Source organism: Chionomys nivalis, chromosome 14 (assembly GCF_950005125.1).
Source record: "Chionomys nivalis chromosome 14, mChiNiv1.1, whole genome shotgun sequence".
Taxonomy (NCBI): Eukaryota; Metazoa; Chordata; class Mammalia; order Rodentia; family Cricetidae; genus Chionomys; species Chionomys nivalis.
Window position 1 is genome coordinate 30,674,743 of NC_080099.1, and position 18,958 is coordinate 30,693,700.

Consider the following 18,958-nt stretch of genomic DNA (forward strand, 5'->3'; position numbering starts at 1 on the left):
GCTGTGGTGACCCTAGTCATAAAATTTCTTTCATAGCTATTCCATAACCGGAACTTTGCTACTGCTATGAATCATAACACAAATATTTTTGGAGATAAGAGGTTTGCCCAAAGAGTCGTGACCCATAGGTTGAGAACCACTGCTTTGAAGTTTCCAGACTCTGGCAGTCAACTGAGTGTGTCAGGATGAAGAAGATGTGTTGCTCTGATTGTCTTTCAGGGAATATTTTTAGCAGCCTGCTCCACTGTTAAAAACTGCACGGTGATCTTGACAAATGTATAATGTCAGCTTTAATGTATCAGACCTATCAGCTCAATGAAAATAACTCAGAAGTATTGATCACCTAACGATTTTTGGTGTATTCATTAACGCCCACGAGCAGCTCATCCCGTCTCCAGAGCTACCGGAGTGCCGAGGACACGTAGCAAACTGCTGATTGTTTATTAGAAAACTGATTAGTTACTGGATTAGTGTGTTAAAATATACTACCTTTCACTACCTGACAAACTTTCAAATTATTATATTTCTTTTTTTAATTTTGAAGCTGTAGGATCAATTTCAAAGAGAGAGAGCGAGAGAGAAAGGCTGAACCACTGTGAGGAGTTGACAGTTTACCTGGCTGTGTCTTTGCTTTTCTCATCCTCTTTATTAAAGTGTGAAGAATGCACACGCAGAAAGCCTGGTGCCTTATGTAAGACTAAAGTCTGTACCTCTCTGATACTCGAATGTCCATGCTGGATGGCCACAGCAAGAGTCACATTGTTCTCAAGTGTTGGCTTCAATGTCTCAGTGAGATTTACGTACCTAGAGCAATGTGTTATAATCAGTAGGAATTTCTCCCCATCTATGATGCATAAGAAGATCACCACTGCAAAGACCATGGCTAGTCCCATCTTCTCACCAAATGGAAGAAAATGATATGCCAATATGGAGAAATTACTTGATTTTAGATGCTATTGCCAGGAATTTTCTCTTTTGGGGAAACATAGGTTATCAGGCATACAAACTATTTTGTTTGGGAATGATAAGAATTTTGTATCTGAGGAAGTAAAGACAGATAGATAAAAGAATTTTTTAAAAATAAACAAGACTAGGGTTTCAGTTTCATGTCTATCACCTTAGACTCTGGATGAGAAAACTTGGCAAAGCATCTGCACAGCTTTATGGGACTCATCAAAAGACCTACTCTATCATGTACCTTGGTTCTGGGAGGTCAGAGCCGGGCTTCAGCTGAGCTGGCATTTAACCCTTAATTGCAATCCTGTGCCTTCCCTTGGCATAGGCACTGATGTCACAGCCTTGTGAACATCCCAGACACATGCATGTGCAAAGTCTTCCAAATGCCTCAGCAAGCAGAAAGCCCCCCCTCAACTTCCTACAGGGTGAGAGTCTGAATCAGCCTGCATTTCCCTTTTCAGTTTGACATCCTTCTTTTGAAACTGTAGTGGCTGACTGAACAATATGAACCGAAAACGACAGAAAATTCTACTACACAGAAAACCTGCAAGAATATTTCTGTGCATCTGCCGTGGGCTGTGAAATACTTGAACTGGACCAAACTGCCTAGGGCTTCATACATGGTAAATGCTTGCCGTGTCTCTTCAGATTTGCTTAGAGTTTCTGTCTATATCTTGCTTAAATATTGGACATCAGAATGTTCTGCTTCTTTATTCTGAGCCAAACTCTCTTTACTGAAGGCAAAAAACATCCTGGTGAAAGTTTTTCCTCTGGCTTCTAAAACATGGTAGAGGTGATCTCTTAGGGCAAGTCCTGGCCTGTCGGTGCAGCTTCCCAGGTCAAATAGATCCCCTACCCCAAACCTGATGAGATCTCATTTAGCACAATCCCAGGAGAAACAAGTCCTCACTGCTAGCCCTCTGACCATCTCTACCAGCTGCCCTTCCTGCAATACAGTGCCTAGCCATTGCTACTAAGTGACACGATCTCTTGTGTCTGTTCCTTGTTCCCCATGACTTCAGTCTCGCATAACAAACTAAACTCCGAAGCCTTTGGTGCAGTCCATCCTTTTGGTTGTTTTCTTGTGAGTTGCTTTACCTTAGAAATCTCACGTCTTCAGCTTCCGTTAGCTGCTGACAGGTTTAGGATCTCCCTAGAACTTAAGACAGAGGTTCTTCCAGGGAGCTTTCAGCTGATCAGATGTGAGGCGAAGCCTGCAGGAGTTCTAGCTCGACAGTACCACTGCTCATCTGGCTGCCTCAGGAAGCCAGGAGTCTCCACATCCTTCAGCCAAGTGCTGAGCAGCAGAGGTAAGGATGAGGGAAGGGCTTTTCCGGACGCGACAGGCTCAGTCTCCCCTCACCCTGGAGACTTTGAGAAGACCGCCTGGGTTGAGGGGACAGTTTGGAGATGAAACCACTCAGGCCATCTACTTGGAGGCTGCATTGGGTGTACAGTTTAGGTTTGTGCATCTTTACAAGATTCTTTCCAGTCTCTGCAACATTGTTTAAGCCGATGCCCATTAGCTGAAGTAGTAAAATTAACTATGGTGGTGAAACCATTTTTATTGACTAATCTGCAACAAAAAGTTTTTTTAATGTTTGTTTTATAAGCTTGTAAAAGGATATCTTCATAATATTTACAAATGTCCCTGGGTTGGATATCCATGGGCTGGGTTAGAAGATTCTCCAACTCTCTTGCAATAGGACAATCCTGAAAGACCCTGTATACAGTAAAGGATTTAGCTTTCCATTCTTAGAAGATGTTTAAATCTTGCAGCTTCAAAATAAGCATATATCAGCTCTCCTCTGGGCATATATATTTGATCACCTTAAATGCCTCAAATATGATAACGTATGGATACTTTGCTAAAATCAAGAAGCAACAGGCTAAAACAGGCAGGGAGAATGTTATCCAACAACCCCACTGCTTTACAATCTTCTGTTCAGTTGTTTTTTCCAGATGAAAGCAGGCATGAACAAAAGAACAACACTGTTGGAAAGGAGGGGAAACACAATCTCTTAAGCCCTTCAAATATTAATGCGATGAATTAAAACTAAGTTAAGATGGCAACTCTATTGGAAACATGACAAAAACAGGGTGTTAAAGAAAAAAATTGAGTGGAATCAACGAGGTTACACATAAGTAACACCTTAACATTAACAGAAATCTATTTCCCATCCTGACCCTGAAACCACTTCAATTAATTACTAAAATCTATTTACACTGCAGCAAGATAAAAATCAATCTGATTGCTGGCACTGAATTCATTTGGTTGCCCTCTCTACTATAAGGGACCAATGGAATCCTCAGTCTTTCCAAACTCTCAAAGAGGCATAGTTACCTTCTACCTCCAGAACAATGGCAGAGACAGAATCTGTGAGCCCCTGGGAATCAGGCCTGAGGGTGACGACAGCATCCATCAGGCAGGTCACAAACACCCAAGAGATAGGGAATTTTTAAGATAGGGACAAGCCAATTGGCCCTTCAGAAAGGTGCCCTCTTCAGACTATTACAGTCTATGGGGATAGAGTTTGGTTAGTATATCGTTTTTGTTTATTTATTTGTTTTGTTTTGTTTCAAGACAGGGTTTCTCTGTAGCTTTGGAGCCTGTCCTGGAACTAGCTCTTATAGAACAGGCTGACCTTGAACCCACAGAGATCCGCCTGCCTTTGCCTCCTGAGTGCTGGGATTAAAGGTGTGTACCACCACCGCCCAGGTGGTTAGTATATCATAAACTTGATTTTAGGTACCATCTTGTCCCACTTAGCCCAAAGACTTTCTGTGGTAAACAAGTATACAGACAAAAATCATTGCTGTTTTTACTATTAAGACAACCAACTAAACCATTAAGGAACATAGTTAACCATGATGGAGTGGCTGGAAAGATTGCTCAGCAGGTAAAGGTACTCTTGCCACCAAGCCTGACAACTTGAGTTTGAACCTCAGGACCCACAGGATGGAAGGAGGGAACCAATTCTTACAAGTTGTCTTCTGATCTCTACACATATGCCATGACACATACATGCTCACATATATGCACACACACACACAAACAGATTAATAATTAATCAACTAATTGATAATTTTTAAATGATGGTAGGTAGAGGGAAAAGACAACAGCCTTTTATGAGCCCCTCTGTAGGTTGACAGACCAGCGAGGCAGGCAGGACTCAGACCAACAGGACACTGTTACCATGAACTGTACTTGGCCTTAGGATAAGCACGGAATGGGAACCTACTTGGCTGAGCCTAAGCAAGAGGTTTCATCTCCTACTGACAGAATCACTTCCTAATCCTGCTTGAGTTTGTCCTATAAAAGGTGAATAAGGTTGGATGTCTGTGTTTTTCAAATTTTCTTTCCCAAGTAGGGTAAGCAAGCACAGAAAATGGGTAGAAATGTGTAAAGAGTTTATGAGGTCAACTGCTCTGAGGCCACCAGTCTGATGTGTGCAGCTTCCAAGACTCTTGCAGCCATCTGAGCTACTCTTCTCCCTTGTATGTTTAGCAAACTCCTGCTCATCCTTCGTAGACTTGGTCAACATTGTATCCTACACATATCTGATGATTCCATTTCCCTGTTATACCTCAACATTGTACAAACATATCTTTTTATGCTTTTCATCCTTTGTTATAATATTGATTGATTGATTGGACTTCCCCTTAGAGTGTGAGGTTTTCAAAGTCAAGATGGGAAGGGACTGCGTCTCATTCACCTTTGTATCTCTTGTGCCTAGCAAGATAACCAATGTAAAAGTAGGCACTTATTATTATTGAATGAACACATATGGATGGATGGACTAATGGATGGGTGGATTAATGGATGGATGGATGATAGATGGGCCATTTTGCATAGTTCAAATATCTGCTGCTTTGTTGGATGGACCATATGTTGAAACACAATCTTGCTAAAATGCCCTTACCCACAGTCTCTGTATTCGGAAATATATACCCTTTGTTTTAATTTTCATCAACTTGAAGAAATGAGAAGAAAGTGTCATTAGAATCCTAAAGAGTTCATGTTTTCCAAGAGGATTATTCAAGAATCCTATTCTATGGCCACCTTTCTCCTGGTTACGGGAACTTGCTGAAAGCAAGATCTTGGCAGGGATACTAATAGAATTCAGATGTATGGAAGCACAGGATTTGGAAAGACTACTCAGGGTAGCTACTCATATCTTACTATACTGATGAGAAAATAGGCCCTAGAATATCATCTCATATCTGAGATTGCAAACCTCGAGCCATGATCAGTGTGTAGCTTTCCTGACTTCCATGTTCCAAACATCAGCCATGCAACCCAAGAGAGCCTCTTACAGCACAGACACCGACCTTGAAAGTAGCCTTCTCCACCAGCTAGACTGAGCCGGGCAAAGTGTGCCCATGGACCTGGCAGCTCCCAAGAAAAATAAGAAAAAGAGGGTGGACAGCTGGCCACTACTTACTTGAAGGGCTTTTCTCCAGTGTGCGTCCGGATGTGGTTGTTGAGCGTCGTGGCCCCAGCAAACGCACGACCACAGTAGCCACACTTGAAAGGCCGGTCACTGGAGTGAGTGACCACGTGGTTCCTCAGTTCTGATGGCTGGGAAAAGGACTGGGAGCAGTGGCCACACTGGTAGGGTCTGAAACAAATAGAGAATGACTGGCCATGGTGTCCTGTGTCAATCCCCAGGGTGAGGGAAGGGGCTGTCACGTTAGACTCAACACTTTGGAAAGACGGAGTTTACAGCGCTGGCCTCTGAGTTCTACTACTTGCTGTCCCAGGAACAAGATTCGCAGAGCTGATGAGACAGATCAACCTCACAAATGAGCATTCCCTTCCTGTATGAATCATACTATTTCAAAAACAGCTATTTGCTTATCTCAATGTCCCTACCAGCAAATACCAGCATATTTCTGTGAGCTTCACAGACATGAGCATGGGATTAATTAAGCCAAACAGTACAAAAGAAAATACATAATTGTCTTTTATGGTTCCAGAGTATCCTTTACTTTTTAAAAGTGCTTTAAAGTCAATTATCTGGTTTAATCTTTACAGTAATCCTCTGAGTGGGACAGGGAAAGCAGTTGCTATTACCATGGACTTGGCACAGACAACTGAGGACAAACTGTCCTTCAAGGATATAAGACATTGAGGCCAAGGTCATGACAGGGTGTTTGAACCTTATTCCAAGTGTCAGGGAAATACAGGCAAGTGGCCAAGTTGCATGCACACTTTCATAAATACTAAACTGGCTTGTGGTCTACCCAAGATGAAACCAGACCTGCCAGATGCATCTCTTTGAAAAAGAAATCCTGACTTCTCACCTACCCCATTTATAGAGTCCTGTTCTGTTTTATTTTTTAATGTATGTTGAGAGTCTGAAGTATGTAACCACATGCATCTGGTACTCATGGAGTCCAGAAGAGGGTGGATCTCCTAGAACTGGAATTACAGATGGTTGTGAGCTGCCATGTGGGTTCTGAGACCCAAACCCAGGTCCTCTGCAAGAACAGCAAGTGCTCCTAACCACTGAGCAGTCTCTCCAGTCCCAGGAGTCTTGTTCTTGAATCTTACCTCCTTTGCTGAATCTAGTTGCAAGGAATGACTTATGGCAGCAAGAAATGACAGATGCCACTGTGCCTGCAGGGAGGAGACAGTGGTGCACAGGCCAGCAGGAGGAAGCTGAGAGGAACACCTGATAACTAGCAAGATTATCAGAGCACACACAGCTCATGAGAAGTAAATCAATTTGGGGTTTTCATAAAATAGATTAAAATTCGTCAGAAGTTCTTCTGCGAACTTAAGCAGAATCCAGTGAGTGATAGGAAACCCGAGGCGTTCTCCCTATTCAAACTCACTTCAAATCAACTCTTGACAGGGCTCTAATTTGTTTATCACAATCCTTTTTCAGGAAATTAACCATCTGTCTTGTAGAATCCTCCCTGCACTCACTAAGTAAGCCCTGGTTTGGAGCACAGACATTTCTGGCTGCATTTAGGAAGCCAATGGCAAAGGCAGACTTAATTGCTCCGCCATTAACAAATACAGGAGCTCCAATGACCAAACACCAAACTGAAGGGCTGGGAGACAATGGTGACCGAGCATGTACAACAATTCAATTAAGTACAAAATAAAATGTACCCTCTCATTTGTCAACTGAAGTGCTTAATTGCGGCTACTTGCCTCGCTGAACACAAATACTATTATTTTACCAGGCTTCAGCACACTGAGCACTGATTGTAGAATTTTTTAGCTTGATTAATAGTCCAGCATTGGTCAATAACTCAATACTATACAATTTTAATTACTTACATTTAGAAATCTATCTAACTGCTCTCAAACAGGTTTCAAAGAAATACATAAGAGCCCTTGGAAAGGAGTTTATCAAGCCTGACAAATTACACATGCATTTTATTATAATTATAAAATAATGCTTTGAAGGCCATTAAAATTGCCTACAGAGGAAAATATCCCCCTAGCAAATCTATTCTTGGCAGTCAATGTTGACCTTAAAAAGAGTTCTCAAAAAATAGTTCTCTGGGGATGAAATTTTTTATATGCTATTGAGGATCATAAACAAAATAATGTAATATGTGCTATATTCACTGACAATTGATTTTTCTAATAGTGAAGGGACCATTAACATTTATTAGCCTCTGGTTATCTATTTTTAATAGCTATCACTATAAACAATAAGCCACTAAATAAAACCAATTAATCTTTTCCTTTTTTTTTCTAACCCTCTGTCAAAAGTTGGGGTGATTTATTTCCTGCAGTCAGAAGTCAACCCATCCTTTTTATGCTGATAGTCACTGTGGCAAAGATTCACAGAACAGATGTGAAAGGCTGATGTCAAATTCTGTTGTCAAGGAAAGAGGGTTAAACTTTAGAGCATCCTTTCTGCCGAGGACCAGCAAGCAAGTACTTGCTAGGGGTCCAGTGGCCTGTGTGAACTGTCTTTAAAAGTTATCATTTAAGACATGTGTGTGTGTGTGTGCATATGCATGTGTGTGCACGTGCACATGTGTGAATGTGCATGTGTATGTGTGTGCACGTGCATGTGTGTGCGTGTATATGTAAATAAGGATGGACCATTGTTATGTACCTGTGGTTGCCATCAAATCCCCTGGAGTTGGAGTTACACTCAGCTGTGAGCTATCCAATATGGCTGCTGGCAACCAAACTTGGGGTCCTCTGGAAGAGCAAGTGCTCTCACCCACTGAGCCAATTCCCCCAGCCACTAGGACTCGGTTTAAAAAACTACATGGAACACACCTTGGCTAAACAGAAGTGTCTGGGATAGGAAAGGTGAGTTCCACTTCAGTCTCTGGCTCTATTCAGCTATGGGATGTTGACAAGTCACTCAGCTGCACTGACCTCTTTCTTCACGTTCTCTGGGGAAGGAGATAAATTCACCTGGGTGCTCTTTCATACACCATGTTTTCCTCCTAACTTAGGGAAAATAACCAATGTCCCCCAAAGATACTTGCGAATCATAGCATCACCAATGTCATGCCACCTTGCATGAGGGTTGCAGCTAGCTCCCTGCACTTGGAAGAGTCCCGCTCTTCCTCCCTGTGCCTCTCCCTCTCTCTGGGTGTATATACTCTAAAATATGAACAATCTTAATTCTTTGATAAAAACTTGAGAATTTTGAATAACAAGAAAGTGTCATATTAAAATGTAGGTACAAACCTTTCTTTAATAAATTTCACGAAGCAAAATAATACCCTTTTATTTTTAGGCACCGTGCAGTGATATCAGAGCATTTACTGACATTCATCTTGGCAGACCCTAGTTCTATTAATATGTGGATTTGGATCTTAAGTGAGTTCCTGTGATTGCAACAGTTTCTAACAGCCTAGAAATGTACAGAAAATGTAAGAGTCATAAATATAAAAGTTATGCCCAGGCTACAGCAAGACCTTGTCTCAAATAAAAACCAATAATCAATCCCAAAGGAGCTGGGAGTGGTGGCACACACCTTCACTTGAGAGACAGAAGCAGACATCTCTGCAAGGTACAGGGCAATCTGTTCCTCCAAGATAGCCAAAGAAAAGAAGCCCACAGAAGGTCTGTAGTTATTAAATGATGCTCTTTTCAACTTTATGTTCTTCTATTTTCAGAGTTTTCTTTAAAAAAAAAAAGAGTAAAAGAGGCCAGACTGGGCATTCCAGGCCTGTAAATACTGCCACTTGTCAGACAGGAGGAGTGGAAGTTCAAGATCTGCCTGTGCTACAGAGCAAGTTCAAGACCAGTCTGGTTGACTAACTGTCTTTAAAAAAAACAATAAAACAGCTGAGAATATCAGTGAGTGGGAGAGCCCTCGTTCAATCCCCAATACTCGAGGAGGAGGAGAAAAAAATGATTAAAAAGTAATTTTAAAATTGACTGGAGCTAAGATTTAAATACGGATATATAGGAATGCATTAAAAACAGAAACAGATACTTTCTAGGGAAATTATCTCAGAAAATTACAATTCCTTCTGGAACTAGCCACAGGAGTTCAGAATATGGGTGTATATTTCTAAAGCCATATTTCAAGTTACACCAGAGGAACTTCAGAACACAGAGTGAGCTGCCATTATCAACATTTTCCTTAAGTTTTTGGAAGGAGGTTGTGTATGTGGCTGTGCACGTGGTAGCCTAAGGTCTGCCACGGGTGGTCTTCTCTTCTCGTTTTTGAGGCAGCCTGCCACTGGTACCTAGACTCACTGAGGAGGCGAGGCTTCCGTCTTTGCCTCCCTAGCACTGAGACAGTAGTGTGTGACCCCCTGCCCAGCTTTTTATGTGGGTGCTGATGAGAGAACTCGAGGCCTCATGCTGGCATGGCAAACCCTTCACCACCCAAATCCCAACATCTCCATGTTTTCCAAAGTCTGGCGAAGTTAAAGTGATCAGACTCTTGGATAGAATCTATCTTAACTTGAAAATCACAGATCCGTTTGATGTATCGTAGCAGAAAAGCACATATGGACAGACATCCGTGGGTGTTGATCTCCACTGCGTCCAGGATCTTACATCATTGCATTTGGGAAGCATATTTCAAAAGCTCTTGGTTCTCCCAACTCATCATGCACATATAGCCTCCCACCATTTTCAAAGCAAACCCAGAGGAATGACATCTCACAGTGCACAGCTCTGTGTGACTGGGTGGTGGGGTGGGACCTAAAGCAGGGAGATCAAGAGTGGACATTGCCCTGAATCAGGTCCTGCAGCTACAAGAAGCAGCTGAGCATGTGAATAGTGACTAGTGCAACTTAGAAACTCAAGTGTTATTTTTGGTTAATTTCCATTAAGAGAGATTGCAATGGCTTTGTAAGGCCAGTTCCCACACAAGAAAACTCGAGCTCTGTGAAAAACTAGAACGCGCTACATACACATCTACAAAATAATTGAGAAGGACAACATGTGGGTGGATTTGCTTAGCATAAATCAACACTGGTAGACTTTTACGCAGAAAAAAAGCAGTGAGACCATTCGGTTCATCTCCTGACATACTCCGTCACTGGTAGCTCCTCTGCCAAAGATTACACCAGTAAAATGTGCAATTCATTTGCTTTGAGTCTGTAATTAGTTTGGTGTACATAGGAAAAGAATGAAACATTTAACAAAATTAAGTGTGGTTTCTTTTAAAAATTATTAATCCTCCTTTGATTTCTCTTTTACAGCATGAAAATCCTCTAGCATAAAAGTTGTTCACTTGGGGCAACATCCTCCTCTCCTTGCTCAATGAGAGGCAGCCTAAGCTCAGATCTCACAAGGCTTCAGAGAGGCCCTGCAAATGGCCGACTATGTGGAAGCAGAGGCTGCCTCTGTGTAAGGAGAGTCAGGGAAGGGTGAGTTCATAGAACACTGGAAAGAAGAAAGATGACCTTTGCACTTACATAGCAAGGGGCAGACACTATGACAGTGTCGCTCTCCAAGCTTTTCCCACAAAACAGCTTTTGAAACTCCTTTACCTGCCTAACACCATCCTTTTCGATGATAATCAATGGTACTTAAACACAATTGTGAATAGCTGATGGCGTGCCCACGCGGCTAAAGGCAGACTTCCTCCCATGTGGCACAAATGAGAGAGAGAGAGAGAGAGAGAGAGAGAGAGAGAGAGAGAGAGAGAGGAGAAAAGAGAGCCAGAGAAAAGAAAAAGCGATATAAAATAAAAGTGCATATTATGAATACATTTTCTGTGAAGACAAGAACATTCAGAAAATAATCAACTGTGATCAAAGGCTTTCCTCATTCATTCCTAGAGTCCCCTCCCTCCCAACCCTATTGAGAGTTTCTGCAGCAGAAAAAGAGGAAAAAAAGGGGATGTGAACCTCCTGGTCCCAGCAACAGTAAGCCAAGGTGCCCAGGCTCAGGCAATTAGCTTACATAGGAACTCGGATGCTTACAAACTGTGTACATAGAGTCTTGGTTGGTCAACCTTCCAACAGCTGCTTACCTATGGCTCACCCAGGAGTGCGAGCAGGAGTTGGTAGCCTGAGAAAAGGAAGAAGATGGGGGATCTGTTGGCTTAATATCCACAGAATGAAACTGAGAGAATGAGCCATCCATGGCTCTTAGACCTTCGTAGATCTTTTTTTATCTTTTGTTCTGACTCCTATTTTTGCCAGATCCAGCTGATTTTTCTCCTCCATTCATTATGTGTATGTAGAGATGAACCCCAGCACCACTGGGTAGCCACAGACCTCACCTTTATATGTTTGGATGGCACCCACAGGAAAAGGGTCACAGATACAGAGCACACCTTCTCTTGATGAAGATCCAAATGTCTGACCTTCCATTGCCAAAGGGTCTGTAGACTGAGAAAGCATTTGGACCATAGTGGCAGGGGCCTGTCCCAGATTTGTACAGTTCACCTTCGGACTTTGTCTTCTGACCGCTCTTTCTAGTGAGATTTTCCTGATAGTTTCCAAGGAGAAGGACAGGGGTTTCTGTTAAACTGTTTTACTGTTCAGTTGGCTTCCTCTACATGTGGGTCTCTAATCAACAGATTCAAACAATTAGAGAGAAAAAAACTGCTCCAAAAAAGTAACATGCCTGCACGGAATACATGTAGACTTTTCTTGGCAGCAGTCCTTAGCAATACAGAATAAAAATTATTTACGTGGTCTTTACAACAGTGTGGGATATTACTACGAGTGATTTAAAGATAATTTCAAGTATACAGGAGCATCTACATAGGTCATCTGCCAATCCCACATCCTTGAGCATAGATTTTTATACTGGGAGGGATTCTACACAGGTGTGAGGGACATCTGGCTGTGGATGAGTGAGCACAAACCACCAAAGACAAATGCTCAGCTGTGAAGCTAGTCACCAAAGAATGTATGCAGTGTTGTGTCTCCACACACAGAACAGGTAAGTTTCCAAATTTGGCAACCATCCTGAACAAACGTGATGTCCATATCACATTTATGGAGTTCAGGACATTGCTCCGATTTAGCTTTTCCTTGTGTGGTTAGGAATGTTGGAAAGTATCTCCCTGTCTCCAAAGTCCTATAGGATAAAAATAAATTATTCATTTAGAATAAAATTAATAGATAAAAAGACTAGGCATCTCCCTCTTTTTCATCTTCAAAAATGGTCTCAGATTGATGACATAATTCAACCCACCCCCCGCATTGTTACTAAGAAACATTGTACTGTATTATTAAGAAACATTGTACTTACTGTATTACTAAGAAACATTGTACTGTATTACTAAGAAACATTGTACTTACTGTATTACTAAGAAACATTGTACTGTATTATTAAGAAACATTGTACTTACTGTATTACTAAGAAACATTGTACTGTATTACTAAGAAACATTGTACTTACTGTATTACTAAGAAACATTGTACTGTATTACTAAGAAACATTGTACTGCATTACGCTGCCTTCAAAGAGTCTGGTTTTTCTCAAGTCATGATATTCTTAACTTTAACTTATTAATGACTGATGGCAGCTACCCCTCACGTGTTCACAAAAAAAGCACAGGGAAGAATCAAGAATCCACAGGGTTTCTTTCATACCACCTGGGGATTTACCAGCCACACTAAATTTGCTTACGATCATCGCTGACCTTAACAATCTCCCCTGGAGGTATTTTGTTCACCTAAGCTAATTGTTTAGATAGTTTTTATAGATGTATTAAATTACAACGCTAGTATTTTACAGGACAAACTTTAGAGAGACTTAAACCATGCACATGATTTTCTGGGTATAACTCAGGTCACACTAAACAGACTGTTGTTATAAAGTATCTATTTACCTCAGAACATCTACATGGCCTCTGGGAGAGCCCACGTGAAATCCTATCACACCCAAAAAGACTGAAACTTTGCCCTGGGTTTTTTTTTTTCCTTTTTTAAAGGAATGCCCAATGAATGTCACTCACATACTGTTGGCATCCTCGTAAGCAAGCAAGTTAAGGACAGGGTTCTTTTTTTAAAACTTATTTAAATTGATTTTATGTGCATTGGTGCGATGCTGTCAGATCCCCTGGCACTGGAGTTACAGACAGTTGTAAGCTGCCATGGGGGTGCTAAGAATTGAACCCAGGTCCTCTGGAAGAGCAGCCAGTGCTCTTAACCATGGAGCCATCTCTTCAGGCCCCCTATTTTCAAACTTACTATGCACGATCACTTTACTACAGTATCACAACAGTCCTTTGCAAATAACACACCCTTACACCTGAACTCACTTTTATGAGGGGATTTTAAATGCATCTTTGGTCTTAAAATGATATGTAAGCTAAGAAGGACACATATTGGGCTATATGTATGCCTGTGAACTTTTAAGAAAAGCCTTTCTGCATGGAAGAGAAAAAAAAAGCCACACTCCAACTTTTACGTTTTACCTCCACAGGGCAAGGGTGCAGGGAGCAGCTAGACTCAGATGCCTTTGTACTAAAGTAAATGTTTCCATCTTGATTAGCTACAGTAACACTTGAGGCTAAGCAACCGGTTTCTAGAATGACACAAATAGAAATGTGCACAGATGTAAAGGTGTCCAAATGCCCTGAATCTAAGATTAGAATATACCCACCCCTTCTGCCTCCCTCCCACCCCCTTTGTCCTTTACTCTGATCTCCCAGGCACACTGCTGTAAGCTGCTGCAGAGCTGAGAGGGAGGAGCTGAGTGTATGCATTAGGAGGCCTGCTTTGTTAAGGTTAATGAGTAGCAAAATTAAGTAAACAATTCAGGCACCCTGCTTCCAGATACCCAATCCTAGCACTCAGAGTTATTTCTCACTTTTATATTCCAGGTGAATTTTTTTCCAGGTTGTTCTTGGATATTTTGGTTTTAATCAAGTTCTCGCAGGACGTGAAGGAGAGATAAAACAGAGACAGCCTTCCTATTGAATTAATTTGATCTTTGTCTTTTGCGCTCCCAGCGATCAAGACTGTCAAATAAACCAGTTTTGATTCATAAATAATAGTTCCATTATATCTACTGGGCCACTCGTCAGAGTACCTGAAATTTTAATTCACTTGTTCAGCTAAATTTCATCCTCAGTTCATGGCCATAAAATTCCGTATTGACAAACTCTCAAACCAACTTTGACTCTGACGTATCTAGTCAACATTTTTCTTCTGTGTGGATATTAGTTTATTGAATAAGTGGCATCTGTTTTCCTCCACATCACTAGCCGAGTGGGTATTTCCTTTTGACAGGTTTGCAGGATTTATGGGTTTGCATGCTCCGAAGAAAAATAGTACTAAGCAAAAAATTCTAATTCATTACCTCTTAGTACTTAATTAAGTTCATACTCACGGCACACTGGAGGTGAACTCTGAAATGCCTGCGACAGCCGGCCGGCAGCCAGCTATATTATCTTTGGAAGACAGAGGGGATTCTGATTATCCTGACCTCATTTTCCACCCCTGATATTCATAAACGTTCCTTCTCTCTTGCTCCCTTTTCAACCTGGATGTTACTGTTTGGGTAGTGAGCGCAGAAGCCTCTCAGGAGCCACCAACCTGTCTGTGCAGTCTTCACAAATGATGGCGGCACCTGCTGAGGCCTAACACAACTCGGGGTGTGACCTTCCAGCCTGCGGGCAGGCAGCTCTAAGCAGCGGCTTTTCCCCAAGGTGCTGCAGGATGCCCTGGGCCTCACCTGTCGGGGTTCTGTGTGCACACGTGCATCTGCAGCAGGATGCGCTGTGTGAAAGTCTTAAAGCACTGGCCGCACTTCCAGAGGTGCCAGTCGCTGAACTCCGAGTGCAGCTGGCTGGTGGAGGTTGGGCTCGCCAGGACCCGCTGATTCTTCACGTTGATTTGGTTAAATCCCGCCTCCATGGGCCCAGATTTATCCAAGAGGGTGAAATTCCTGCTGCAGGGAGTCTGTGGGAAAACCACTGAACGCTGCTGGCCGACGGAAGAAAGCTTACTGCTCTTGTTGAAGGGCTGCAGGGCGTCTTGTCGGCACATGGCTTCCATTACCGTGGAAGGAACGTTCACTGGAACAATGAGAATTGAAGAAAGTCAGTTTCACCAGCCCTTAAATAAACACACTAGCACGTACTTCAAAACATCCCTATTAAACAAGCATGCGAAATTGTGTTTTTCTGGCCCCCAAATTAGTATAATAAGGCCATTTGAGGGGAAAACCAGGCTTATCACAAATTAATAACTCATCCAATGCCAGTTTATTAAGCGACTAGTATATGCTCAGTGCTGTTCTGGTAGACCCTTTGCCTTCAACGTTCACACAATTCTGACTGGAGATATATGGGACTCCACACTGCATCCTGCCTAGAGACCTTCAGATATAAGAGACAGAGGGTGAGCCGGTGGTGCCCAGAAATGGTGGGTCCCACTGCATTAGGAAGGGAATGCCAAGGCCTCCTACCAGGCCTTTCCAAAACAAATCAGGTAGCCATGGAGCTGACTGAAGAGCTAAGAGAAGAAGAGCTACCAGGAGACAGGAGAAGCCGAGCAAAGGAAATGGGCTGCCACCACAGGTGTGGGATTCTGGCTACCGTGGGAATAGTGTTGGGGAGGAAGGGAAATGACAGACATCCAAGTGCCCTAAATTGACTTTGAAACTATTTAAGATCCAGGTGATACACACAGGCTGGTTTTGAACAGAGCAGGGTTAAGTCCACTCAGGAGATTTTCAGGGAGGGCTGGAGAGAGGCATGACTGGCAGATAGATAGAGCAAGGGGGGCTGCAAACAGCTGTGATGCTTGAAGCTGAAGTTCTGACATCAAGACGGTCCAGGCGCCTGCCTTGACCCTAGCTTTCATTAACCATGGTGATCTTAGGCAACTCATTATACCCTTTGGAGCCTCTTTCCCTATAGGTAAAATAAGGACAGAGGTAGCGCTACTTCTAGAAATAATAGGCACACGACTTAGTGATTGAAACAGCCTAGACTCTAACTCTATTTCCTGGCATGGTGACTGTGGGGAAGGGAGCATCACCCAAGCCCATGACATAGTCCCTGGGAAAGTATGAAGTGGTCACGCTGAGGACTGAGTGAGCTAATGCATCAGTGGCTTTTAGGGAAGAGGCCAACAGCCCCTAGCAACCGAGCCCTGGGGCCTGGTGTCCTCATCTTTCCGTGGCCTTGAAGGAAGTTAAGGTGTGATATCAAAGAGTTCATCACAGGGCCTTATGTCAACCACAGTCACCATTCTTTCGGGGCAGGAAAAGGCGAGATTAGAAGGAGGGAGATGGTCCTTGCTGGGAGGAACAGTGGAACAGAAGGAGAACCTGTAAAATAAAAGGTTTCTTTATGCAAGAAATCTAAATCCTTGAAGTTTATTGTGTCTTTAAATTTTCACTCCATTTTACTTTTGACAGGATACCATTCAGTAGCCTTAAACTCAAAGTGATCTGCCTGCCTTGGCCTCCCAGGTACTAGGATTTCAGTCAGGTGTAAGCCGCTACTCCTGGCTTCTTTTTTCAATATCTTACTGTGTTAGCAACATTTATCAAGTATTAACTGGTCATTCCATGGGTCTAAAGGTGATTAAAATCTATGCAAAAGGCTTAACCTTTTTAAAAAGTAACTACTATGATATATATGTATATATATACATATATATTTACATTATTGATAATTTCAGGAGTCGAAGAGAATAACAAACATACAGTAGTCAAAAAATTAAGGTGAATGGTGGCACACGCCTTTGATCCCAGCACTCGGGGAGTGGAGGAGGTGGATCTCTGTGAGTTCTAGGCCAGCCTGATTGCATGACAAGTTCTAAACCAGCCAGAGAAACACAGTGAAAGACCTTGTCCAAATATATACAAAATTATGAAGATGATTGGCAAAGATTGGTGATGGGAAGAAACAAAGCCATGCCTGCTATAGAAGCCAATACGGCCCTGGCTCAGAACCATGGCGGGAAACAAACTGGAAGCCTTTGTGTCCTCCTCACCACGGCCATGGCTAAAGTTCCTTGACAAGAAGAGCACACTCAGCTCTAGAAGACAGCCACAGAGGCATGGGAACCAGGAAGCTCTAGAAGGAGACAGGTGGCTCACACATGCAAAAGGCGGTGTCACCTGAGGTTCTACAGAATCAGAGGATCAACAAATCTAACACAGGGAGCAGTCCTCCTTACAGTAAGTGAAGCAGAGCTCGTCTCAGCCCAGACAAGACACTCCAAGTCCAGGGATAGCCCTGGAGCCCTGCTCAGTGGCTACTCAGCAGTAGTTTTACAGAAGGTTTTTAAAAATCAAATGAGTCTCCCAGTAGAGCTTGAGGTGAAGTCGGGGCAGAATCACTGACTAAGTTGACCCTCCCTCATTACAGGTGGCAAAGCAGTAGCCCAACAGCACCCAGAGGCTTGCTTGGCGTGACATGTCAGTGAAGGCTAGCCCTAGCTATAGTCTGTAGCTTTTTAAGTTCCGGCAAATTTCATTTTTGATTCCTATCTGTAACTTCTCTGTTCTGTATTTCAAATAGAGGAGGGCTACTTTGTGGGTTGTACAGTGCTTTGCGTCTGTGCCGTATACACCAAACTATACCTGTTACATATACAGGTATACCTGTATTCAAATTATGTAGAGTTTATATTTCATATATATAAGACATGTATCATTTGACCTCCTGAGGCAAAGAGCAATATGGAGGAGTTTGTAGGCGCTTTTTAGACTTAAAAAAAAAATCTTTCTTTGTGTTACATCTTAAGCAGGCTCTAAAAGATAAGGGGAGATGCTTTGCCAATTTTAATAAAAAACTAAAAACAGGAGCACTGTCAGAGGTCAGGTTGGAGCCCATTTTTTGGCATTTCCCTCACTGATCCAGGAAAAGCAAAGCCCAGAGAAACTGCTAGTCTCCAGGCAACAGTGAGCCCTTGCCAGTCGGGCCGCTCCAAAAGAGCGCCAAAAGGAAAGATGGTAGGGACACAGACACTGTAAGCACGTGGGAGAGCAGCGATCCTGGCCCATGCTTTTTAATTTTAAATCCTTAAGGTCACACAATCTTTAGATAGAAAAAAAAAACAGATTCATGGGCCCATGGATTTTTATAAGTTTAATGGATCAATGTCAAGAAAAAAAAATCAAATTTATATATCTAAAAATTTGCAAAATAATCAGAGATATATGGGTCTGGGTGACTGTAGTATAATAAACAGCATTTGGGTAGTAAAAATAAGGATGACTGGAATAAGATTATTCTCCATTTATTATTTCATTTTTTGGTACGTCATAACACAAATATGAAACACGTCCCCTCTATAGGTAGCAGCATGCTCCCTATGCCGCACTAAGCGTGCACCTCCATCATGATTATAAAGTAGTTCAGTCTTACTAAATGAAACTGAGCACATGATTTACAAGAGAGAGGAGATGGAATGAAGATTTTTCACCAAAGCGATCATATTTGAAGTCCAGCTGCTCTGTGGAGTCCTACCATGTCCACACCTCCCTCCATGTATAGATGTTTGTTTTGAAAACAGAACATTCTCCCGAATGTCAGCCTCTCTGGCCACATCAAAAACCAACTAAACAAGAGAACGTATCAGCTGGGGACGGGGGCAAATCTTGGAAACGCTGCCTCATGGA

The 18,958-nt window shown here is 42.4% G+C and overlaps 1 protein-coding gene across 1 annotated transcript in view; it reads right to left on the minus strand.

Annotated features, from left to right (window-relative positions):
- Nucleotides 1-18,958, minus strand: part of Prdm6 (PR/SET domain 6) — a 102,782-nt gene that overhangs the window by 2,340 nt on the left and 81,484 nt on the right. Inside the window, exons 6-7 of the mRNA XM_057789010.1 lie at nucleotides 15,053-15,395; nucleotides 5,403-5,579 (exon numbers count right to left, since the gene is read on the minus strand). Coding sequence (XP_057644993.1) covers nucleotides 5,403-5,579; nucleotides 15,053-15,395 — 520 coding nt within the window. The remainder of the gene's footprint in view (nucleotides 1-5,402; nucleotides 5,580-15,052; nucleotides 15,396-18,958) is intronic.